The 27,176-nt window shown below is 37.2% G+C and overlaps 1 protein-coding gene across 10 annotated transcripts in view; it reads right to left on the reverse strand.

Annotated features, from left to right (window-relative positions):
* The window catches only part of SLC4A10 (solute carrier family 4 member 10), a 163,965-nt gene that overhangs the window by 81,945 nt on the left and 54,844 nt on the right, over window positions 1-27,176 (reverse strand). For 7 of the 10 annotated variants that reach the window (XR_012588455.1, XR_012588459.1, XR_012588454.1 and 4 more), the window contains exons 2-3: window positions 18,251-18,332; window positions 5,343-5,489 (exon numbers count right to left, since the gene is read on the reverse strand). Coding sequence is in view for 3 of the 10 variants with exons in the window: in XM_074595665.1 (XP_074451766.1) it covers window positions 5,343-5,489; window positions 18,251-18,332 (229 nt within the window). In the remaining 7 variants the exon portion in view is untranslated. Of the gene's footprint in view, window positions 1-5,342; window positions 5,490-18,250; window positions 18,333-21,391; window positions 21,582-27,176 lie in introns of all 10 variants that reach the window. The other 3 variants (XR_012588457.1, XR_012588458.1, XR_012588456.1) reach the window with 1 other exon arrangement.

The raw sequence follows: 27,176 nt of genomic DNA on the forward strand, positions 1-27,176 counted from the left end.
GGATTTCTCCTGAGACAACCCGTCCTGCCATCAGGCAGAACTGCACGCAATCTGCCCAAGCCATACTACAAGCAGAAACGCAGCCTCGGCTACATATAAAATGTATTCCAAATTTTGTCCTCTGCTCTTAATAAACTCTAGAAAGGGTGCAAAAATGTACTTCTGGTAACACTCTATTAGCTCAATTGTCAGAACAGGTTTATGTATTTCCAAGCCTTTTGAGAACCTGCATTTCAGGGTAGTATTAGTAGGCTAATGTTTCTTATTGGGGTCAGTAGATCTAAGGGTGAAAAAATTACTTTTTCTAGATTAGAAAACAGGCCAAAAATTAAAATAAAATTTACATTACAGAAGTTCACATAAGATAGTAAACATCATAGACAAGATTTAATCCATCCCTCATGCTATTGTACATTCACATTAAAGTAATATTAAATATACAATTTTATTTTTTTTTGATTGCTCACTGCACAGGATGGGCTGCAGACAGGGAGTGAACTGGTGTAACATAGTTGACATCCGTAACAACTCCTTTCAAAGGGGAAATGGTGTGAAAAAGTCAAAGGATCACAGAAAAGAAAGGATCATTTCACACACAAACAAACATTCATCATCCTCCTGCTTGCGCTCACCAAGGAAGTGGTGGACAGGGGCTCTTCCCCCATCTCCTTCCTGTGCAGATTGGACTTTGTGCTTCAGCTCAGCAATCAGTAAAGGTAAGGATCATAAATTACATTGTTTTTAATAAGAAAACATGGTAAAACTTAAATCAAAATTTACACATAAAATAGTAAACAGCCATGTAGCACATTTCTGAAAATCTCTTCATAGACCTTAGAAACCATTTATTACACTGGGAGAAAGTATTCCCTTGCTTGCTCCTCTGGCACTCTATCCCTATACGTATAATCTTGTTTTCAGGAAGCGCTCTCTACATTTTTTTCACCTGAATTGTTTCTGTCACCTCAGGGCTATGACAAATAATCTTGTTTTGGATCTGACAATGTGGACAATTCCCAAGCTTCAATTCTCTTTGCTAGACTGTTAAAACTGCAGTTATGATGCATTATTTTAATCCAGATTTGCTGCAATCTGTTCCACAGCTGCCCAGAGATTCAAATTTCCAAGTTCATCCTTCAGCAGCCAGAGCCTATAGCTAAGGGTAGGAGAAGTCTCTTAACAGCCATACATTTCACAAATAATTAAATCTGCCCCATTAATACCCCTTCAAGGTTTGAGTTTAGCTACCAAATACAGTCAGCTGAGTCCTTTCATTAAACTTTCTTCGAGCCCCTCTAGTAACCAAGAGAAGTCCCCCTCTGCAATTCACTTTTTCGCTTGCATTACCTTCAGAGAGTCTTTCCTGAACCGCGCGTAGAGTTCTGTTAGGCTCACCTCCAGGGCTGCTCAGCTTCCCTTGCCACATCCAATATCATGAATTACAAATTTAAGCCTCTTTAAAACTCGAGATTATTAAAGCCAGATTTCTTAAAAGAACAAACCAAACCTTGCACAAGCCCAACAGCGTCTAGTCCTAGAAGACACCACAGGAGGCTGAAATCAAATCCCAGTCCTCACAGCTGTGTTCACTTCACCCTCACAAAAGCTGTCCTTAAAGACACACTGCTGAGATCTAAAGTCTTCTTATTCCACCCCATTTTAAAACAGAAACATAAATATCTTTAGCTCCTAAGTGCAAGTGCAAGACAGCTGTTTCACAGGTTACAGGCAAAAAACAGACATCAAAAACCACTGGAAATTGCCACTAAAATCCCCAGATGTACCAAGCAAGTGCAACCCTACCAGCCAAAGGGAAATCTGCCCCAGATTTTAAGTGCCACCAGGACCCCCAGCGCTGATGTGGCAGTCCCGGACAGCTTGTGGCCCTGCAGCCCACTGGGGCTGGCACCCATCACACTCACAGCAAACAGCAACAAGGACCTGCTGTAGGCTAGAAACAGCTTTTTTGCCAAACTAGTTTTTATTTGCATCAATTCCCTAATTTAGGTCACAGAGTAGCCACGATACTTGCCCCACAAGGAAAGCTGTGGAGGAGGGGAGCTTAAAGTGGGCATGAAACTGGAGCATTCATTACAGCAGCGGCGTTTCAGCTGGGAACAGTAAACCTCTTCAATAAAGCAAGTAGCATTACTGCATTTTTAACTTGAGTGGATAATTTCATTGGATTTCTCCTTTTCTTCCAAAAAATTATGAGGCAAGATGGTGGAAATCTAGATCTTGAAACCACTTAGCTTACAATTTTTACTACCTAAAAAAGCCTCTCCGTGAGCAAGCCATGTAATCTGCAAATCATGGAATTCAAAGGCACACCGTTACGGCAAAGTGGAAACATCTTGTACAGCCTCATCTCATCAAGAGGCAACAGACAGACAGCGAGAATCAGGTGTGGGGAGAACAAAAATAAAACTTCAGTAAGTGATCTGTGCCCCCAAATGGCAGGACTCTACCTTTTTTTATTTTACTAACTACGTAATCTACATATTATTTGTCTAGAAGCTCTGAATCTGCACACTGAGAACATTCAGGTTATTTTTGAAAAGTGACAGTAGGAGATTAAAAAAAAAAAGCTTATGAGCTGCAACCAGGATATTCTAAAAAAATCTAATTCTCTGCAGAAACATTCCCTCAGAAAGTAGCTGGTACATCTTTCCCAGCCAGGGTTCAAAGGGATTACCAGGAAGCTTACAGCCATGGGCATTACATTGAATACAGGTGTTTTCTAGCCATGTTGATACAAAGAAAACTGTTGAAGAAATTGTTTTTCACTGGATAGGAACCTGTCCACTCTAAGTGGGGCCTGCACAGCCCCACAGCACTATATGCACCGTGCAGCTCCCTGAAGCAGTGACAGCAGAGCAAGATCTGCACCTAATGGTACTTCACAGATGAAGTTATACATTATACCACTATAAATTATGACAAAAAAATAATGCTTCATCCCATGCTTGGTTAACTGAGCAGTCTGGAGCACTTCATGTCTGAGTATTTCAGGCCTTTACTTGTTCCAGCATCTCTATTTTTCTGTTGTTGCATCTTTGGCTTTTATTATACCTCCTTTCATACTTCACTGCTCCAAAACACTGCTAATTTATTCTCTTGTATCATAAAAATCCTAATGTATTTTTCTGACTTACTTCAAAGCACTGTGTTCTATCGGCTGGTCTCACAGCGCTTATTTTCTCTATCTTTCTTCTTGCACCTGCTCATTGAAATGTTTTTTTCTTTCCCCTCCTCGTCCCCAGTTCCCATGAATACAGCCTCCTACTACTCAGCAGAAATGCATTAAAAAGAGTATATGGTGAGAGGGTGCTAAGCATTTCTGCATGTTAAATTAAATCAGAATGATTCATAAATTAAGGGACCATTTTGGATCTGCTCTCTTAGGTAGCACAGTCCCTCATATTAAGTTATGCATCAAGAGTAGGGAGTGCATTTGTCTTCCTTGCAACTTTCTTCAGCCTCTGGGTACTATTATAACCTTGTGGTCATGGGGAACAAGAGCTAAAATGCGTTACTGAGGTTAAGTGGCTTCAGATTTAGTGCCACAAGTATCTGTTGCTCCCCCTGTGTAAATAAGGCATAGAAAAACTATGCATATATTCTCTCTAACGGCAATACTTCTCCCCAGGTAGCACAACCTGTCTGAAACTCCTGTAAGGAAAATCCATAGTAAAAGCAAGGATGCGGATATAGACTACGATTAATCCCTGTATAATTTTGTCTGCCTGCTCTGACTGTGCTTAACCCCTTCATCACTGTATAATTTTCAGATTTACCAACTTACAAACGCACTTCAAAACTATCTTTTTCATATTACCCCTATTCCACTGTTAGGGCAATCTTGAACATTTTCACTTAGCGCAGAATTGTGTTAACAGTGCATTTTATTGTATGCACAACTGTCAAAGACTATTAAGGACAGATTCAGTCAGATAATTTCAGGTTTTTTACTTCTGACATTAGGAAGGACACAAGCCTAGGTCTCCAGAAGTTGAAAGAACAAAGCTAAGTTCTCAGCCAAAATGTGTCATATACTGGCACTTAAATAAAACCAGATGACTCAACAGAAGACACTGCTTCATAGTTTAAAATAATCTCACTTCTTGGCTAATGTAACTTTCAATTGTTTCTTTTTAATCTGACATTATATGCATATATGCACATTCTTTTTGAAAACTATTTTAATAATTTATGAACTCTGTTGTTTTCCAAGAAACCAGTTTCAATATAGTATTGGGTCTTCGTACATTTGAAATACATTCCAGACAGAACAACCACAGCCAATTTTTCCTTCACTGTTCAGTCTTCAAAACATAACACATATCTACTAAGTTTGAAAAAGTCTTGACTTTGTTTCATTCTCCATACAATTCATTGTGAAAGATTTGAGTATTTTAAGCTCTTTACAATATACTTAGCCATCAGCTACTTCCTCCAAAGCTTTCTACATACATAATACAAACTTCAGATTAAAAGAAAGTCTTATAATTAGTATTCTGTAACCTGAAATTACATTGGCACATTTTGCTAATGATTTAAAAACATTCTTCCGTTGCACACTGACAAACTGATTTCTATACATGCTTCCATTATATTTTCAACACTTACTACAGCCTTGGACATTTCAGCTCATGCACTTTTTATTTGTGAACAGCAAATATTCTGATGTGTTTTGAGACAAAGATTGACTAATTTATTCATTACTACCTTTATCTGTTCTCTGTAATGTTTTTTTAATTTAAAATGTTGAGAATTTTAGAAGTTTTGTATCAGGTTTGTTTAGTGAAAGGTATTTTTTCCCTTTTGCTCTTAAATCCTCAGTTAGCAGACTCATCTTACAATGGATATTACAGGGCCATGTATGGAAAAGGCAAACAAAATCTGGATTGCAGTTAATATCTGATATAACACTGTAGCTTCAGTAACATCAACATTATTACAAAACTAATTGTAAAGAACCAGAACTCCTCTATGTTACGTTTTAGGGGCAAATACTCCAGAGCCTTCAGTGAGGGCAGCTGGTGCCATAAAAGCACTTACCTCTCCCAGTGGTGGTAGCAGCCTACCATTATGAGAACACTCCTGGACAGTCTCCTACAGTGGCAGAAATTACTGAGATTTTTCATGTATTGACTGCCACTGGCTGCTGCCCTTCATCAGAAGTACAAATCTTGGCTCTCCAGCAGAGACTGGAGAGGCTCTGGTGGGTTCTCCAAAACCCCACTGCTAATCACGTCCAAGCCGTAACAGGACAGAGCACGCATAATCATACTGATGTTTATTATTAAAAGATCTATGCAAATATATAAAATTTATCTTACCAAAAGGAGGAGACTCTCTCCCATCTTCTAATCCCGAATCTCGCTCTCTGTCTCTCTTTCTGTGTTTATGTCCACGGTGCCTATGGCGTCGGTGACTTTTTCTTCCACCCAGTGGCACATGAACTCCAATGAACAATGTTCGATGGCCTATAGTTAAAAAAAAAGTTACCTTTTAAAAAGGGGGTGTGGCAACACAATAACAATATTAATAACCATAACAGTATTAATGGTATAGTAATTATTATAATCATGTAATTATAGAATATCGGTTATTCTAACGTTAATTGTCGTAACGTTATTGATTACAATAATGATGATGTAGCGTCACAGATAAACAGGCCCTTCATACAAGGCAAAATCCCAGTATTGAAATCCTTAAAATGCAGTGCCAGATTACTTTTTTTTTCTTCAAATTTGCATCTCTGTGTGTGAACTTTCATTAAAGCCAGACAGGTGTTCTGTAAAATGTCTTTCAAAACAGTCGCATGAAGAGACACATGGATCTCTTCGCATTGAACATTTGGTAAAGTTGCTGTTTGCTTTATCTGTACAGGAACTTTACAAAACTCATTGCTATTTATGAGCCAAACCTTGACAGAATTCTTGTGGGAAATTCACTGAAGGGAAAAGAAGCGGGGGGGAGGGGGGAAGAAGAGACCGAAAAAACAATAAAACACTATGGACTGCAAAATCCATATCCAACTTTATGTACTCACATCACAAATACATTGCTGATAGCTTAGGGTCCTTTTATTTCTTCTATTTTATTTTTTAAAATACATACAAAGGTAAACATTGCCATGCCTGCCACCATCTTTGAACCTTTGAACCTGAGGAATTTTATGTTGCTGATCAAGCCCAAAAGATTTAGCTCTCTTAGCTAACAGGATCAGAGCACAGTAAAACATTTAGAAGGGAGAGAGCACAGGGCAAATGTGTAGAAAGTACCACAACAGAATAAATGGGAAAGGAATCATGACTCACTCCAGGCAAGTCTCCTACATTTACTCAGCAGAAAGACAGTGTCCAGATTACTCATCTCAAATAACATTTATTTTCTCCTTGAAATGAGCATAACACAGCTAGTGGATAATTGCTGCTTTGCTGCAATCATTCAGCAGCGTCAATCATCTGAAAAAGGTCAAGAACATTAAACTAAGGTGGCACGTGATCTCTAATCCCATGGAGACTCCAGCGGGGGCAGAAAACACAACAAGGTAGCATTTGTCACAATACATCAAAGAAATTCAAGGCTGACAGGAATTCTCTGCAGAAGCAAAGCTAAAACAGCTGGAGAAACGGCTCTGGACACCACACTTGTTACTTCCTCAACTTTGATTCATGTTAAGGAGACTAGAAAGAAGAGACATCAATTTTTGGGAGACTATTCTTGTAGAACCAGGAGATTTTTCTGAAACAAAAGCCACAAGTTGAAAATTATTTTTTTATTATTTATTTTTTAGATACCTCTTTCTTCTTGCTTATTACATTTAACACAAGAAATTATTTAAAGGGAACTGCTGCTTTTGGTGTATTTCAAACGTATTGCAATCAGTGGTGCACGAAACAAGAAAAAATGTATTCCATAAAAAGAATTCATTAAAAAGATACTGAAGGACAGCAGTAATGTAGTACTCAACATTTCCTTGTCCCCTTCCTTGGGGAGAAAAAAAACCAAAACAACATTTTAAAATGAATGGGGTTACCCTTCCTAAGACTTTTAATCATTTCCAGAGGTGCAAACAGATTGCTTTTTTTAATTTAGTAATTTAATACATTCCTGCTGCTTTGTGATAGAAGTGGGCACGCTTATCCTAGTTTTGTGCTACTTCAATGCTGAGGTTGAACCTGTACCAGGAAATGCAGATTCAGGTTTACACTTCAATTAATTTCCAGGGCTGAATCCAGGACTTGAGTCCAGACTGTTCTTTATTCAGTTAACTGGGAAACAGGCCCTAAAATGCCACTATATTCATGCGTGTCTGAATACCACAACAATTCTCCCTATAGAGACAGTTTCAGTTCACACTGAAAAGAAAATAGGAACCTGGAAACTGAAATGGATAACCAAAAAAAGCAAAATAGATTTTATTCCGTGTGTGTGAATCAACTGAGGCAGACCAAGTTTTACCAAGAAAAAACTTCAATAAACATAGAGAGGAATCTAGGTCCTTGTAATGAGGTCCAGGCAAACAAGAGGTAAAAAAAGAAACTGATGGGAGAAAAGGAATAGCTTTCTACAGAAAAATGATAAAGCAAAAGAAAAAAAACTGCATCAAGACTTAAGGAGTTCTGGTTTATTAAAAGAACACAACTGCGGAGCAAAAAAGAGACCAGCCAGGAACAAAAGAAAAATTAATGAATTCTCCATTGCTGGCAAAATGACAGTGAATGATAGAAGCAGGGGGGAAAAAAAGAGGAAAGATTAAATCCAATGAGTAAAGTGACCTTACTTCAGGTAACTTTTTGATGGTAAAGATTATAAACTGGTGCCCAGAATGCAAGGTATTTTTTCCTGTTCAAGTTGACTGAGACATTACTGAAGAAGAGTTCCCAGTGAGCTCTCTGAATTTCCCAAGCCCAGAATGCCAAACACGAGGCTGCCCTGCAGCCTCCAGGACAAAGCAGGGCAGAAACACCAACCTTTCTCTGACAGACAATTTCTTGCTACCTTACACTACAGAAGAGCATCCACACCTGTTCCAATGAAGTTCTTCAACAGATTTCTTTTTTCCCCCTAAAGACTTACATTATTTAAACATGAGAATAATTTGAAGATGAGAACAAACAAGAACTCTGCTTAATATAAAACCAATATAAATGTAAATAATATAAAACCAAATACCAAATGAACCTTTATGCTACAATTCTAAAACAAGGATTTTTCCAAAAGAACATTTTTCAAAAAAATCTTCATTTCAAGAGGATCAAAAGAGGATTTGCTTTTATTCTTGTTGCCATAAGCAAGTCCCAAGAATCAGCTAGACTCTGTCATTTTAATGTTGTGCACAAAAGCAGTTACTAGAAGATTTCTGTCCCACCATAATACAAATACAGGCTGCAGATAGCTCCTGAACATCACTAACATCAGTGGTAAAATTCCAAAGGACATAAACAGAAGCACATTTCCTCCCCAAATATGCAAAACTGGGTAGACGATCTTTTTTTCTTTTTTTTTTATACCTTCAGCACCTACATTTACTATAAGGTCTCAGTTAATCTGACTAAATTTTCTGAAGAAAGAACAGCTATAATTTCAATTTGGCTGAAGTAAATTGCAGGATATCCAAAAGGATTCAGATTTGTTCCCTATAGTTTATGACTGATTGTATAAGGACATTCCTTTCATTTACCTTTAAGAGCTTTTTTGTGTGTTTTATTATTTACTTCATCAGGATGCCATCTAAAAATGCCTGAATTTTGCTTAAATACTGTAAAATAATTCTGCTCTGCCATACGTTCGCACAGTGTCTAGCTCAATTGGATCATAATTTCCCATTCTTTTGTCAAGGCTACAAAGGCATTAAAGTATAGGAAATAGTAACAACTGTAAGTTACATCAGGGTACATACTGTCGCCAACAGGTACAACCTAACTAGCATTGTCACACAGAATTTACACACAGTTTTAAGAGGTGAGCATAACAATGGATTTATAACTATTGAAAGCGAAGTCTTCAAAAATACCATGCTGGGCATCACTTTTTTATCACCTTCACTGTGCACCATGTGCTGTACAGTCCCATCACCTGAGAAAAGGCCAAAGTTGTTAGTCAAAAATCTACAAATGGATGAATGTTTTATGTTTTGCTTCATTTTTGCTTCATGTTTTTTTCAATTGCAGTTTTCCAATGGTTGTGTTTTCTTGGAAAAAAAAAAAACAAAAACAAACAAAAAAAACCCAAAAAACCAAAACAAACAAAAAAACCATTAATAGCTGATGTGGTAAATTACAGTTTATTTTAATATTACTATATTTAGTCTGTTAGCTTGCTTTGCTTCTTGCCTCTTCCAAGGAAGCATCCTGTAATGGGAAAAATCCTACTTGAAACATTTCTTTATTCTGTACCTCTCAGCCAAGGACTATGGTGGATTCGTTGTACAATATTTTGTGCACGAATGCACAGATAGCCACATGTAATCAGGTCCATGGAAACATATACAGATAAAATGAACTCAGGTACACACATGCAGATTTGTGGTTCTGGACACACTTAAGAGTTTTGCCTCTTGTCCTTTCTCAGAAAACAAAGTACATCTAATAGATCAAAAAGGATTTCTCCTGCTAATTCTTATTTCAAAATAAATGAAAGAATTTCTGTGCTGAGAGAGGTTTATTCCTCTCCACGGTTTACACTCTGTTCATGTTATAATTTTAAAAATCTGAATTAATTTAATTATCAGGGAGCCATAGGATTTATCTGGTCTTCCTGAGCTTTTTCAACAAAACTTACATTAACATCAATAGAGTTTTATCATGGAAAGACTATAATTTTGTTTCTGCAAAAACACACCCTGAATTAAAATGCTGATTTATGATTTATTCCAGATGTGCTGCTAGGAAAGCTAAACATCAGCACATGCATAAATATTTTCAGTATTAGGATTTAGGAGTGAATAATTTTCAAAAACTTAACCTCTGAGAAAATACATTAATATATGAAGATTATTTACAATCTGAGAGTTTATTAAAGAAATGCAATACACTGAGTTGATCTGTCCTGCAATGTCACCTTTATACAAAGCTACACATCCACTGTTAAATTTTATAAATACTGTTTTTAAAAAGAGACTATTCTTAATCAAATTGCATGTAGCTGGAGAACAAAACCCAGAATATAAAGTCAGTTCAAATCTATGCATTTATATCATAAGTGGCTTTGGCCCCTTGTGGTTTACTTTCAAAGGATTAAAACACTTAAGTAAAAATATTTTAAGGATTAAAGAAATAATGAAATGACACTTGTTATAAAGTGTTCTTTTTAATTTTTACAGGATTACATTAATAAATCCAAATTATATTATAAAAGATTGAAAAGGGATCCTGTTAATTATGTTTAATTTTCAGACAGATGAAAGTACGTATAAGCTTATGTAAAAATCAGGATTTCCCCTAACCTTTTGAAGAAAAAGTGTATTGTGCTGTAAATATCTGCACTTTGTGGAGGTATGAATTCTTTGCCCTAGAAAAGACAGATACAAAATATACATTATTAATACCAACACATCTTGCAGACACATTTCTCAGAACAAAAATGTAAGTAGAAGGGTTGTTTCGGGTTACTGTATCTCAAAGAAGAAATTCTTCCTTACACCTAGATTTTATTTTAAGAACCCAATAGGAAATTAACCATCTAAAAAGGCAACCACAGAAAAGCAAATATTTTCTGCATAGCTCTTGAAAATGACAGATGTCACATTTAAAAATGGCTTTCAGAACATGGCATTCTAGGTCTTTAAAATGGAAGTTTGTCCTAGCTACCTATCTTATTCATTAAATAAATGGAAAGGAAAAGAAATGTTGTGGTATTTGTAAAGCTTTGAAAAATGTGTATCCCATTATAATTTATGGTGCTTAATGACCTAACTTAGGAACTTCTGGAAATCTCATTACAGTTATCTGAATGGGTGAGACATGGCAAGGGAAAATGGAGATGGAGAGAAAGGGATTATAAATGTTCCCCTTAATTTAGAGAAATTAAGATCTTTTTAATAGAACAGTAAGAGTACAGACATTTTTGCCCTAGTGCCTCCCACTCTCCTTCCAAACACAATTTTAACACAGAAAACACACGCCCATTTGGTAGGAAGAACACACATATGAAGCATGTTCACCTCCGCACTTCCCCATCAGTAGAGGCTCCGCAGGCCTCCATGTTACACCAGGCATGTGGGACTCAAGCAAGTACTTTAAGAGCTCCTTAGTGAACCAGCCAAGTTCATGCCTATTCCATAAAAAGTGACTATCCTGGATCTGAACATCCGTGAACGCCAAGTGCTTGTGGTACCCGTGCTGCCTTCCACCAGGAATGATCCAAATCTGCCATAGGCACCTGCTGAGACCAAGGCTTTCAGATCCCTGCCTCACGGGCATGACGGATGGGGGCAAATAAGGGAACAGATGCGTCTTGAAACATCTCCAGAAAGAGCAAAGGCAGGCTTCTGTGACCTACTAAGGAAACACACTGTAAAGTCAAGATGCCTTGAGAAAGAATGTTTTACCAGTGGTTCGAGCCAAGTCTCAAATGGCTGCTGATCTCAGCAGGACTGGAGGGCTTTCTCCCTCCTCTGGAAAACACTCAGTGCCTTGAGGCCTCTTTTATGTATTGCCAGCTAGAGCTGAACCAAATGCAATTTTCCATCCGCTCAAAAATGAACAGTGAGGTAGAGACAGAAAACCAGCAGTCCACGTAGAGTTAAAAAAAATTGCCTCTTTCCTTATAGGAGAAAAAGTGATTATGGTGAATTGTGTAGGAGTAGAGAGTACATGACTCACGATTCATTACTGTAGTGCAGCAGGGAGGCAGAGCTAAAGAGAAAGCAGAAAGGACAAAAGCAATGCTTCCTAAACCAACAGTTTACATTGCTGTTTGTGGTTATGGTTTGCTCAAGGGACATTTTTTACCTTTTTGCCATGCTATAATTTGGAGGAACTGACAAGAGAGACTTCACAAATTTTTTAGATCATACATGTAACTTATGTTCTAGGTTAAAGTACAATAGAAATTATAAAAAAAAAAAAAATTAAAACAATATCCTTGGCCCAAGAAAGCATTAAGGACATAGGCATATATGGAGGATAAGAGCATCTCACTGAAGTCATTAAAATTAAGGACCTTTTAAAGAGCCCCGATCAATCACTGCCCTCCCAACAAATCCCTTCTTTTAACAAAACATTTTTCCAGGTTGAGGCTGGGCTAAAAAGCCTTTGTAACTGCACTTATGTTCATTCCCTATTTCACTACATTGCTCCAGAGGAGTCCACAGGTGCCATGTGCATGGTCCTATCACAAAATGAGGTCTCAGACCTTGCCAGACAATAGCAAGAAAAAAAAAAAAAAGTAAGCAGACACAGAATGTAAAAGGACCCTCTCAGACAGACACACACACTTTCCACTGATGGAAAGTGAAGCTGTGGTTATCAGAGGGAATAATTTGACCTATATTTCTAAATTAGCAACAAGCAAAAAAAAAAAAAAAAAATGCAAACTCAGTACTAGCACAACTGTATGTTAAAAATTATTTCTGTCTTCTGATGCTGCAATTTTATAGCTTTCACCAATAACGGCAAGTTGGTTTATGCCAATTTCATTTATCAGAATTTCACAAGGTGAAATATTTGGAAATACTAGTCTCCACAAATATTGAAAAGGTTTCTTGTCAGCAAAGCTCAAAGCAAAGTCAAACTTCAAAACCCAAAACTTATGATCAAGAAAAGACTCTGGCATTCAGCCAACGCTATGTGATAACTTGTTTGCTTTCATTATTTCATTGTTCTTCATGTGAACTTTCAAAGAGATTTTGTGAAAACGTCCTGCAGAGTTATTCATGAATCTTGAAGGTGAACCACCTTCCCACAAACATGGGAACACCTGGGAACGGACAAGAGACCCGTGCGAAGCGACCAAACCAGGTGATTGCTAAGGCAAGAGTGCAAGCACAGCTCAGGAGAGAAGTGAGATCTCAAGGAATACTGAGAGACATAGGAAAAAGGAGACAAAACCAGGTGAGAGGCACTACAGAAAGAAGTGGCTTAGAAATGACAAATGGAACAAGCTAGAGCATGTAATACCTGGTAGGCAACAAAATGAAAGAATTCTGTACTTGTAAAGCCAAAATCGTCCTTTGTAAGAGACCTTTTTGTAGAGAGCTACAGCTATACGACCACATCTGACATTGCTGGCATAGACTAACCAAAATCTCTCTCCAACTCTGTACTTCCACAGCTTATATTCTACCCCTCTGAGTCTAACAAACATTGCTGCAAGGAGCGTGAGGTCAGTCAGAGTGAACATCAGTGTGAATGGGGCACCCAAGGGAAGCAGAGGCAAGGCACCTTGGAGCAGGGGATCTGTACCAATGGGGTAACAAAGTATTTGCAACGGGCTGTAATGTCCTGGCAGCCAAAGGGAGGGGAGACCTTGCTCAACATTCCAGTCTGGCCAAGCAGAATTAGTAGCTCACTTGCTCCTATGTAGGGGCAAGGATGAATCAAGGCCAGCAGGTTAATATGATTTATATTCTTTTAGTCCTGTGACCTGCTATGTCCTATTAATTTTCAGGTAAATAATGTCAGTGGCAGACAGGTCCACTATTATGTTATTTCTATGAAAAATGTCCAGTCTCTGAGAATAAAAACCTACTTCAATATCTGGAGCCACTCAGATTTTTACTAAATAATATGTGGAGATTAGAGTGTAATCACACTGAGTTTTTCATGTATTAACCCTAACTGTATCTAATCAAAATTTCATTAAAATAATTTTTAAATTACTGTCACAAGCTAGAACAAATCTAAAAAGAAATAATAACTAAAAATAACCATTTTTAAAAGAGAATAAATAAATATTCTGGATTTCTCCTTTTTCGGTCAGCAGGACATCTACTATCAAAATTAATCTTAATTAATTAATTAATCCAGGTTGTAAAATACAAAACATCTCTACAAGCACACCAAGATTTCAAATTAATTTTTGGTTTATTAAGTTTAAATCCTCAGCTTCTGCATCCTATTCAGTGTTGTACTAGCGATGTTTATTTCCTAGTTTAGTTTGAAGTCTTCTGTGACTTTCAGTAATCAGTCCACATAATCTAAATTTTGTCAAAAGTGTCAGAATGCATATTCTGGTGTACAGAATATAAATCCAGTGATTTATATACTGGATACGGTGTTTTATGTGTCCTGAGAGATGTGAAAGACAGCAAACTTGATTTCCCATGAGACAAATTTTTCCCATGCGACTTAGGCACTTAAAATGTCTGAACTATAAAAAGCTTAAGCAAAATCTTGTCTTTTTTGAATCAAGGATCATTTTGCAGTTTCCTCCAACAAAGCCAGGATTCATCCCTGATTCATGCCTGGACCTCCATCTAATCCTATCTCCAGCCATTTCCCTATTGAAGCTGCATCTCAAACCAGGCCACAGTAACACAGCAATTCTGAAATCCTGCCACAGATATCCAGGATTTGAAGCTGACCACCTCTAGCAAGGACAGCCATGGAACAGTCATTTCTCTCTCAGCTGATATGGTGGGCATAAGCAAAAGACCTTAGTCAGAGCGCATTTAGTGCCAATCCTTTTGCATATTTATATAGTCCAAGAGTCTCAGCATGTGATCTGAGAGAATCTGAGATCTCCAGACATGTACGGATCAATACTAATCTTTTTAATCTATGACAGGAAAAGAAGGTATATCCATTTTGTCAGAAAACTGTTACTACTGAACATGCACTGAAGCAATGGCAGACAGCCAGAGACAACAACAGGGAGTAAGCGAGTGCAACTGTTTGTTTATGCGCACATCTGTTTATGAAAACTTGCCTACCTGCTCCCAGTACAGGTACATGTAAAATCTGTCTTTTTGCAATTAAGTACTTTAGTACCCAGAATCAGGGCCCAATTCTCATTTAGGAATTCCACCACTGATAAAAATAAGAGCATATTTATTTCAGCAGGAATTTTATCTGTACACACATTGAAAGATAACATGCAAAATATGTGATTATAACCAGGGGAGAGAGGCTCTTTGTTTTACTTTTAAAAATGCTTTCTCTGTCCCTTCATTAATGCAACAGTCAGACAAATGACCTGTTCGGTATTAGTGACTGATCTTGACCTTTAAACTCAGGAAAAATGAATTATGTGGAAAAATCATTCATGCTGAAAATCTGACTGCCAAAGCTCTGCAAACAATCCACTTCTGAAGCACTACAAAGCTTAAGTAAAAAGACACAATTTGAAATACAGATAGCAGGTACCATTACTGGCACTAAGATGAGCACCACATCTCTTGTGTTCCCGTAAGTACTGCAGTTCCTGTCCTATCTCCCCGATTTTTTATTATACAGCTCAGGGAAAGAAAACACTGATCTAGAGAGACTGAAGCAAAATTCTGGTGTTGTGGATGTTCTTCCGGGCAGCATTAATCACCACGATGTTTTTATGCTTTCAGGGAGATACGTACTTGCAATATATTTGCACAATAGCTGCCCCAAAATATGCAAATACAAGTATTTGCTGGGCCAAGAAATTTGAGATGGGAACTTTAGTACACATTTAAATCAGTATTTCTGACATTTGAATGCTGACAGTTTACAATTTAAAAAATAGCAAAATACTTACAATTTTCAGATTTAACCAGAAGAAATTGAATACTGATTTTCGGATTTAAGCATTTAGTTCTTCATGTGAATTGCAGTTTTTGAAATGTTGCTGATATGATGCTATGCTATTGAAACTTAAAACCTGTCAAAACTAGTCTTTGCTAGAATATTCAGTAACTAGCTATTTACATTTTTGAACCATAAACCCAATTAAATGACTGTCAAAGAGCTAATTACATAATACATATTAATTATCTAATTATATGATTTTTACTAAGCTATGCAATTAGCACCTGATTATATAATTTTATATTTTATATTTGTTATGTCGTTAGGAAAAAGGTAAGTTTTCAGCAAAACCCAACACAATATACATTGGATAAGAATAAGACAGTGACATTTGTGAGTCACATGCACTGTTTCCAGATGGAAAAGTGCCTAGATGTGCTGCGAAACAAATGGACATGCTATTAACAGCAACTGGATATTAAAATTTACAATCTCTTCAAATCTTTTTATGTCACTTGGTATTTCTGGATGCAGTGATTATATATTTAAAGATGTACCGATCTCATCTTAGAGTGGACATGAAATCAGAGAAATATAACTGCATTATGAAGGATTCTACATTGAATAATTGTTTTTTTAGAACGTTATGAAGCAGTATGATTTTTATTTTAAAGAAAAGAAGACTCATTGGCTAACTACAGAATTTTTCAAGCCTAAACAATTTAAATTGATGGAAAGAAAAACCACTGTCATGGTTTTTGATGTTATTGATAACATCCTAGGAGCAGATTTTTTAAAGAATATTTTCACTGATATCTCACAGGAGCATCTCTACACCTATAGGATGGTGGGGGAAAATAGTAATTAACTACAGTTTTTAAATTACGTACTTGTTCAAATTTTGAGATGGGGCTTTATGTTCCATGTAGTCACATGTGGAACACCAAAGTAATTCTGATTGCCTTAAAACTTGAGTCTACTCATGGAACCGAGCTTAAAGATGTGATTCACAACAGAAAGTTGTCAGTTTTTAAAACGCCACCTTACCATCATCAGTAACATGAATCAGCAAAAGGACGTTTTTTGGGGTAGATTCACCACACTAAAAAACTCTGTGAGTCAGTACTATGGAGAAGGGAAGGCGGGAAGCCCCCATTCCTCTGTCAGGTGTTTCTCTAAGGACACCAGATACAATAGTTTCACTTTGTCCACGGAAGACCGCAGAACACGAAGTGCGAGATCCAAAAAAGGGAGTTGTGTACCGAAGTCCAAAATTGTCATTCCCAGCCTGATCCACTGGCAGACTCTTGCCCTGGAGACACCAAAACCCTAAATGCCACCCCGTAAACATCTTACCTGACATCTACCCTTGATTGTCCTCAGTCTTGCCCCAGACTGAGCAGAGAGCTATGTACCTCATACATGCCACACTGCATGACATTTTAAATCCTTCTGTGAGAGACTACCACATACAAACGAACGCAGCCAGGCCCCTTTCAAAAGGCAGCCATGTCTGCTTTTTGAGGTGCTGCTGAGGGAAGCAGTAACTGGGAGTTGCTGTGTATCATGTTGACATTCACATGAAATCATCAATATCGCCATCACACAGTACAGAGAATGCAAAATTCATGCAGGCAGAGAGAAAAGGGGGAAAAAAAATAGATGGTGAAGTAATCAAGGGTAGGCATTTAGAAAGCTCACATTCATGCACAGATGGAGAAACCTCTCTTTAGACCTGAGGCAGGTAACTTTTCAGATGTAGGATATTGAAATATGCCCCAGATCTTAGTATTTCATTTTGGCTAGTTCCCGTGGCTCCATGTGACTAAGGCAAGAATCTTCCACGTCCCACCAGAATAAGCTAACAATTAAAATCAGCAAGTTCCAGCCTCAGGGATGGGATATCATATGTGCAACAGAAATTCAGTTTCATCCAATAATTATGACTTGGGTGGCGGGGGTGTCACACACCTCAATACAAGAGTGTAAGTACAGTAGTAACCAGAATGTTTTTGGGATCCACTAAACAAACTGAAATGTGATTCTTTCAAAGACTATCTGAATTATTGTGCCAATATCATAAGACAGTTCTCACAACTTCTCACTTTCCTCTACATAGTGATGTTAGGTGGTTTCAGCAGTCTATACTATGAAGTATCTGTCCAATTTGTGACACTCCAAAATGATTTTGTTCCGCTGAAGATGTGGCTAGGCAACTACAGGAGGACTGTAAAGCAAGCGTAGAAGACATTATAAGTACTATGTCATCAGTCCTGCTTGCATTAATATATTTGGAAACTGAAAGGTAGAAAGACTTATCTGAAGTCATACAGGCATGTTTACAGGTCTTGATTATAGATTGCTGAAAACTAGCAAACTCCTTTCCACCCTCATCTGTATCTGAGCACCGCTGTGAGAAATTAGTAGTATTTCTCTTTTTAAAATAAATTATGAGATTCTACTGTCCTGTTCACTTTTGCATCCCTGCTCAAATCAGTAAGTTTGCACATTGGAACTGCATTTCACTACTTTCAGAAGAAAGAGACAATGAAATTCACAGAAAAATAACCTCTCACCTTCTAGGTCTTCCTTCTCAAAATGTGTTTTGAGAATGGAGCGAGTTCCACCTCTATCCACAACAGCCTCTTCATCATTTCTCTGCAAAACAGAAAAAAGGACAGGTAAGCTGCTTCTCATTTGGAAACTATTGGCAGGACTGTATAGTACTATGAAACAAAGATGCTTTTTAAATAGATTTATTTACCTACTCAGGAAAAAAAAGTTTTTAAGAATTTAATTTTCCTTATTAAAATCTGTTCTTTATGGATCAGAGTTTATTGAGGTATAATTAAAGCTAACTTTGACATGAAGAACTTCCCCTGTTAAAACCTGAAAGATAAGGAGCAAACACTGGTTACTGAGAACTAAGAAAAACATAAGTCAATAGGACAATGAGAGAGAAGAGAGAAGAAACGTCTGGTTGAGGCAGCTTTATTCTTGTACTCTTGAAGAAAGGGACTGCAGTTAGAATCATAGCATGTGTTGAGTTGGAGGGGACCTTTAAAGGTCATCTAGTCCAACCCCCTGCAGTAAGCAGGGACACCTTTAACTAGATCAGGTTGCTCAGAGCCTCATCAAGCCTGACCTTGAATGTTTCCAGGGATGGGGCCTCCACCACCTCTCTGGGCAACCTGGGCCAGTGTCTCACCACCCTCGTTGTAAAGAACTTCTTCCTAAAGAGGAAGTATTTTTTTTATATTTTTATCTTTACACCAGGATCCTGAGCCACATGCAGAATTACCAAATTCTTAGCACTAACAGTCTTTACACTTTGGCAAAACTAGAGAATGATACTCAGTGACAATATGCTAAGAAAAAAAAAACTTTAATACCATGAAAACAACTGGCTTCACTTACTGGTGAACTGCTTTTACTTTTCTTTATGAACACCAAACTGTAATTACAACAGAAGCAGACAGCACACACTAATAGCAGAAAACTGAAAAGATGTTCTTCCTCAGGAACATAAAATTCATGTTTAATTTTATACTGTAGTCATATATGCATTTAACTGTATTCTCTATTGCACTGCAAATTTATTATGTCATGCACTACTGGATTGTGCTCAGGCTACAAAAGCTGCAGAAATTAGCGATTTTAGTCACTTCTGACATGAAAAAAAAAAAAATCGCATTTCCTTAAGTAAAGAAATCTTTTGGCAGTTCAGCAGCAGGGCACTGGACGCTGTGCTAAAACGAGTGTTGGCTTCAGTATGAGTTTGACATCACCAGATGTAATTGTTAAATACAACCTCTATTTCACAACATGATTTAGAGTGGTTTCCAGTAAAAGACAATGAAGAAAAAAGGATGAGTTATACAAAAACATCAATTAATATATCATGAATATATATTTACTTGTCATTAGTGCAATGGGTTTAGTAAGTGATATTAGAACGAGAACTGCTTGATCTCAACATATAGAATTGGTATCTAAATGGAAGTCTGAAGCAAAGGGATCTGAATACCAGCCTTACATGCTAAATATGTATCTATATATAGAATGCAATAGAATATAACAAGAAATTAAACTACATGAGCACCTCTCCTTAAAGAGCAGATGCCCCAGGCAAAAAGATTCACGTCTAGAGCTGGATGTCGTGCATGCTGGATATAAGTTTTTGTTTCAGGCTCCTCTCTTTTTTTAAAAATAGCTGTCATGCTGTAGCTATCTTATATAGAAAAATCCTAGGAACGTGTCAGCACCAAGCATCTGGGCTGTTAGAGAGACTGAGAGTGTTACAGTGTCTTTATTAGAGCTTTCCCCACAGATAATACTAAAATCTGACAATGAGAAAAGGCCTTCTATTGAAACTGGTTTGTGTTTTAATAATTTAGAATTAGCTAATAATCTATTAAGACATACCAGGGCAGTATAATTTTGCACAAACCATTTGATCATCTTAGGTAAAATGAATCCATTAACGTAAGCAGTTAGACATAACCGGGCATGTTTGTCATGCTGGCATGACGCCATGGCCCTGGGTGAACGGTTAGGCAGGATGCCAAAGGCCAAGTATTAGAGCCACATCAGAAGTGTTATTCTAGCATAAGACACAGCCATCAGGATTTTACTGATCCTGAAAAGGCCTTACAGAAGCAATGTAAGGGGAAATTCTACAGTGGGGAAACTATTACATTGCTGGACAGTTTAAAGCCTTTACAGATCATCTAAGTAAACTAAATACAAATTAATTCATTAGTATTTATCAAAATATGCTCATACACTTTGACTTCTCCTTTCCCATGTGTTCAATTTTCAGCTTCTGGCAATCTTTCTCCTCCCTGCCTCCTCTTCCTGTAATGTCACAGCAAGTCTCGGCCTCGCCTCATTCTCAGAAGTGGGTTTATTCCATTAATATTACAGGGGGAAACAGCTTAATTGGGAGTATTGTATTGTTGCCAATTCACTTGTCAAACTGAGCAAAGTCCAATTAAGCAGGCCTTGCACTGTACACTCTCACTTCCTAGGGAGTGGTTTGAAAGCCACCTTGCATTTACCAGTACAAGAGTCACACTGCATTTAGTCTAGAAGTAATTTCCGTGATTCCTGTACTGCCTCCTTGGAGGAAGGGAGAAGGGAGGGAAGGGCTCGCTAATAGTGTAGTGCAATTAGGTCTTAATCTCATTTGGAGGTAAGCACTATTGCAATACAAGTAAAAATAGTGGCAGATCTGCTCCACTTTCCCATGACTAGAGACTAGAAACTTAATTTCAGTTGCTAATGCTTTGCTTTTTATTAGCATGTCAGGAAAAGTATGGAATTATTATTTTTAAGTGTTGCAATAAATGACAGTTTGAAACTGGAAATATAGGCAAGACTAACCATAAAACAGTCATGGAAGACAGAATTCATGCTCTGGATGACTTTTAACGTACCAAGCAGCCGCCAAACTCCACACTAACATCCTCAAAGCCTTGAATCCACTACGCTTGTGCCCATCAGTTTCAGCAGGATTAGAATAAGGCATGAAAACTAAATGTTTTTCACAGCCATGCCATGTTTATGTCAGAATTCTACTGCTTCTTCCTTTCAGCGCATTTGAAGATGATAAAGGTCAGAAATTTTACATAGTGCACAAATCTGCTAGGACTGAGGTATTCAAACCATACTGACATACTGCAGCAGTCTGCAAACGAATGTGTGGACACACTGACCAGGTACGAGTCCTTGGAACTGTCCATAATTGCAATGAGTTGCTTGCTGAGTCCAGTGAACACTGTGGTCTACTGCTTAAAGCATGGGAGAGGGATCCAGGAAGTCCCCGAGTGCTAATCCTGGATCTGCCACTGACTTGCTGTGTGGCCTTGGGAAAGTCACTTAATCTCTGTGCCTCAGCTTCCCCATCTGTAAAATAGGGATAATAATATTTACTTATCTACCTTCCTCACCAGGCTGCTCTGTGCCATAATTAATATTCACACAGCATTTCAGAACTGTAAAGCACTACAGAAGTGCTAAGTCACTCAATTCAGGAAAGTGTGCAGTTTACCCATGTGAAAAGATGATTGACCAAACATCAAATCAACGTATATTAATACCTTGTAATAGTTTTACACTGCACAACTCTGACAACTTAACTGGACAAAGTTTACATTAAAATGAATACACTGGGCTCCTTTCTGAGCTAATTCAAGAGCAATGCTACAGAAGCCAGTGGAATTACATTTCAGTAAAGCTGTAATCAGAGCACAACAAACTTGTCATATATTTATAAACAACCTAACATTTCTCTCTCTTTTTAATTATATTTGTTAATATTTTATGGGTTTATATAGTTATCACACAATGGTTTACCTAAAATGTAGGCACAAAACTATTTCCCCAAAGCAATAAAATACCAGCAAACACACAGTAGAAGAAATAATGTATCTGGGATCAAAAGAGTAAGGAAAAGCTGAGGCTTTCGCATGGAAACCACAAGCTCCTTAGAGACCAGGGCTCAGCAACTCTACTCAGTCCAGGATTTCATCTCTTATATTTTCCAAATGAATGCTGAAATTACCTTCACCACACAGCAGTATCTGCTGCACATATTTCACAGGAAAAATCTATTTTAATGAAAGAGTCTTATAAATACAGTTGTTACTATTTTTGTCGCTTCATACAAGAATTTTAAACACAGTCGTGAGTTTAGAAAAGCAGACAGTAGAGTCGTCCTCTGCATCCTTCACAGTGCAACCACCCGTTATAACACCGAAATGTGTATTTAAAGTTCAACAAAATCACAGGGAAATATACTGCCTTCAAAGACATCTGGCTTCTACTTTTTGGTATGCAGTCATGAAGGAAGAAGGTTGTATGAGTGCTAGGAGTACTGATTTTCAACCCTTAGATAAACAACCTACTTATCAGAGTATAAAGCGAGGCCGCAGCTGTTGTCAGGAATTGTAAGTGTATTGGTTAGAAGGAATAAAAATATCCATGGTTTAGAAGTCGACAATAAATGTCTGAATGCCCTTTCCACCCATGTATTGATAAAGCTCACTACCCAGGATATTCCAAAGCTAGATAAATATCCTCCTAGAAAGCTTCCCAAATTGATCCTCTTCAGCTATGATACAACCCTAACTGCGATTCGTAACGTGTTGCAAAGAGGTTGATCCTTAAACCTGTCACCTCCCAGAACTGTGCACTGCTCTTCCACAACTCAAATCAATTTAATTAACAGAGAAACTACACATTTAGAAAAGCTGAGAAACGTTATTTTATGACAGATGTTTTCAGGCAGTTTTGGTTATAGCTCTTATAAACTGTCTGTGCTTTCATCATATAGTAGATGATTGAGTGGAAAGAAGAGAAAAGTAAGGTGGATCTATACAAAGGCATACGACACATTTTTAAATATGTATGTGCTAAGATAGACACATAGACTTGTAGAACTTCAGAACATTTCTGGATGATGGATTTAGGACATATTCGTCATATGCTGCTTGACAAGAAAGCAGGTAAAAGTCTAGGTGACAATACACAGATATGAAGTTACCTATGCATTCATTATATGTATTTACAAAAAAAAGAAAAGCAATACATTATATTAAAAGACAGCTACCTGAATATTGCACATTTACTGAATAGCATCTCTGCTGATCGCCACAGTAAATGAAATAATAGTATAACAATAAATATACATTAGGAAACAGGACATTGTTAGGACAATAGGAAATTATTAAAAAGTTGCAATGAATAAGTCTCGCTGTCCTTCCCTTAGTCGGTACTCTGCTCCACTGGTATGATACTTAGTGGTAATATATGTTGAACAGACAAGTCAAAATGGATAACGCTAAAATTTTCATTTTACATGGAAAACTAGAAATTATTTCTTTTCTTAATCCTTCTTTCTATCTGATTTTCTTCATATTTGGCTACTTTTATTTTCTGTCTCTGATATCTGGTCAGAGTTTTCAATAAACTGGCTTATTGCTTTTCTTTGAAATACAGCATAAAAATCAGCTACAAAGAGTATCAGTATTCCAGAAAATTTTTCAGGGTTTTTAAACTTTCAGGTAAAATCCTTCTCCTTTTTAATTACACTCTTTATACACCCACAGCACAAATCACAACCTAACCAAAAAGAATCCTTTTCAGCATCTTCCTTTCTGTAAAATATATAGCAGAGCAGAAGCCATTTTGATTTTTTCCACACAAGAAATTATGCGTATGACACACCTGCTGACTCAGAAGGAAAATACTCATGGTATTAATTACTTCTTCATATAAGCCACTTATTGATGATTAGACAACCTACATAATTCTCAAACGCCATCTGGAACTAAGGAATGGCTGTCAGTGTAAAACATTAAATAGTGCATTCCTATAAACAATAAAAAGCTGTAATATGAAATTGGTTTAGTTATTTTATATTATCAATAATTACATATACTTAAAAGATTAAATTCTGTAATATATTAATTTCAGTTTATATATTTTATCATAAAGTTAGTGGCATAAACCCTGTGTATTCACCATTCAAATGGTCTGTAACGAAATTCTAAACATTTATCCAGACATCACATATACACCATGGTTGCCTTCTCAGTCTGAAGATATTCCATCGTTATCGCTTTGCGGTGTATTTATTTCACAGACCCATTACACGACATTTGTATTTTTAAGATCATTTTGGTTAAATTCAGCTTGATATTTCATAAAGATGGCATTATTAAAGATATAGAAAAGTGAGTTATTTGAACTCAGGAGGTGCCAAGAGCATATTGGAAATATCTAGTAAAGACAATTAACCTAAATGGCTAAAAAGCTATTATATGTAGATGGATGCCTCCCTGTTGTAGGAGGCAAATCACTGGTGACTGCCATGTTCAGCCTTGTCCTTTAAACTGTCCTTGAGCAGACACAGTCACACAAAAGTGATTTAATGCTCAATGTGTACACTCACAATTTAGATACTACAATTCTTCTTTCTTTCCAAAGACAAGCAGAGAGGGGGAAAAAAACCCAAACTTTTAAAAATATTATTGTGTTTAATTGTTTATATTACATATAATCATATTTTGTAATCTTTTGAGGTGGAAAGTACAGTGAATTTTATCTTTCTGATTAAATATAATTGCTTTTCCATTCCACTAGCTACACTGTATCATTCTTTTCCCCTCTATTCACTTATCAAGGAAGACCCATCAAAACACATTTATAATGTGATAAAGTCTGTTCTGTAAGGTCTGAAGAATTATTTTTAAAAGTGTCCCTTTTAATTGTACCGGTTTTGTGTCAGCTTTCTGCAGTAATCACTACTAGTTAACATAAAGCACATACTCCTTTTGGTCAGCTCTACTGCATATAGTTCAGGCTATGCAACAAAGTAGAAGGCAATTAGTTTTCATTCCAGATTTGCATCTTCCCCAGGGCTGCATGTCATATGCATAAAAGCGTCCTTCTCTGTCTCTTTTTCTCTTCTCTATTTTTATAGCAAAAGCCAAGATACTGTTTAGCATGACTCAATAAAGAAATACCATCTTCTGCAATGCTGCTAAAAATTGCACTAATCAGCATTGGCTCCAAAGAATTGATTTGCTACTGACCTGAGACTAAACACACGTTTAATGTAATAACGTAATTCCTGTAAAATATAAACATACATAATCATTACAAACATTAAATCTAAGCACCTACTATAGTTACAAATGTAATGAGATGAAACACAAGCAGAAAATACACACACAAATACAACAAAGCGGTTTTACAGGCAAGTAAATGCTCACATGCAATTCCTGTGTTTATCTACGCTGAAGCATACTGTGCTGGTTATATACCATTATGCACAATACAGCCACTATGAACTGATGCATAAATGAATATATAATCACTAAAATATTTCCTTATCCTTTGATAAGGAATCTTCTTCCTTAGAATAGCCATTTTAGGTAGAAACAATACATTTCTTACATTTGCAAGGTGAATGTGTTACTTTATCTCTTCTTCATACACCTATACAACAGAAGACAAGATTTCTATTTAAAGATGATAAAACAAAAAATCAAGGCAAAATAGTAACTTAATTTGTTACAGTACCTAGATGCCCCACTTTCTCTGTCTGCACTCTCCCACCAGAGAAGGACTCTGTTATACTAATAGCTGCAGCAACAAAAGTGGGGGGGGAAACAGAAAAAAACCCCAATATTCCCACTCAAAAGTCTTGATAAACCTATTGGAGCATTGGATATAATAACGAAATAATGAACTATTAAATTCTTTCTGGATTCTGGTACCTGTTTCAAGTACCTGCATTTAACTGCAGCTGTGCTTGCCATGTATTGTGTGCCTCGGAGTGAAATAATCACGAATGCCTAAATGATATGAGCGCCTTACAAAACCTGAACAAGGCACTTAGATTGTCGTGTTCCTTTGAATATTTTCAGTTGTGTTAGGATTCTCATAACTTCACCCCTTCCTTCCTATCCTACTACATCTGCTGGATTTGTAAACTAATCCTTATTCAATTGCTGGTCTCAGCCAAGCCTCCGAATAAATAAAAGACAGTGCTCCTTCCTGCTAGTTAAGGCATGTAGAAGTTGGGTCACATCTGTACGACTGAGATTTTATTCCCTTTGCTTCGTATTTTTCTTTACTACGTTGTCAAATACTTAAAAATCACGGATGTGAGAACAGCACAGGTTTCAAGCTAAGGCATGGTTATTTTTTCCTCTGTAGTTATTATTCCAATGATTTACGTCATCCTAGTACAGCCCCATTAGCTGAAATCCTCTTTTCTCACTTCATAGCAATGGCTACGTGAACTACTACAGAGAAGTCCAACAGCATGAAGATGGATGTGAAGACTTTATCCAAAGCCCAAATGAGATTTACTTTTAGCTTGTCTGGGCTCCCTCTTGGCCCAGTGCCAGGTAAGGATAGATCCAGGATAACAGCATTATTTAGGTGTAGTTAGAAGGTAAATGCGATGAGTTTAGCCAACTATGCAGTAGGATATTAGCTGCTGGGCAGCAAACAGAAAAAAGAAAATTAAGTTAATTGCTAATTTCTTAATCAGCAGTAGGATATATTGGGTTTTAAGTTGGATACACTTCCCATCTCAAAGGATCTGCTTTCAGCCTCAGAAAAGATGACATGTTTTCAGATTTCTCTACCTAGAAATAAGGTCAGGGAGAAGAATCATAGAAGGCAGTCTTGCAGCAGCTACTCATGTGGAAGTAGCAAATCCAAGGAAGAAAAGAGGTCATGACCAACTTCTCAGAACCTGTTTTAACAGCAGCTACAACACAGGCGAGAGGACTTTTTCTCTTCCTTCACAGACACAAAAATGGTGTAAGTCTGGAGTCTGCATCCTTTACATAAAAATGTATGCCAGCTCTAGTTCAAAATAACACCTTTTGCTGACACTGCGAGCCAGCATGATCAATAATAAATTAACTCCCTCTCTCTGAAACACCAATACAGCGTTCAGTGATTCTTCTGTTTCTCAGA

Source organism: Larus michahellis, chromosome 7 (assembly GCF_964199755.1).
Source record: "Larus michahellis chromosome 7, bLarMic1.1, whole genome shotgun sequence".
Lineage (NCBI taxonomy): Eukaryota > Metazoa > Chordata > Aves > Charadriiformes > Laridae > Larus > Larus michahellis.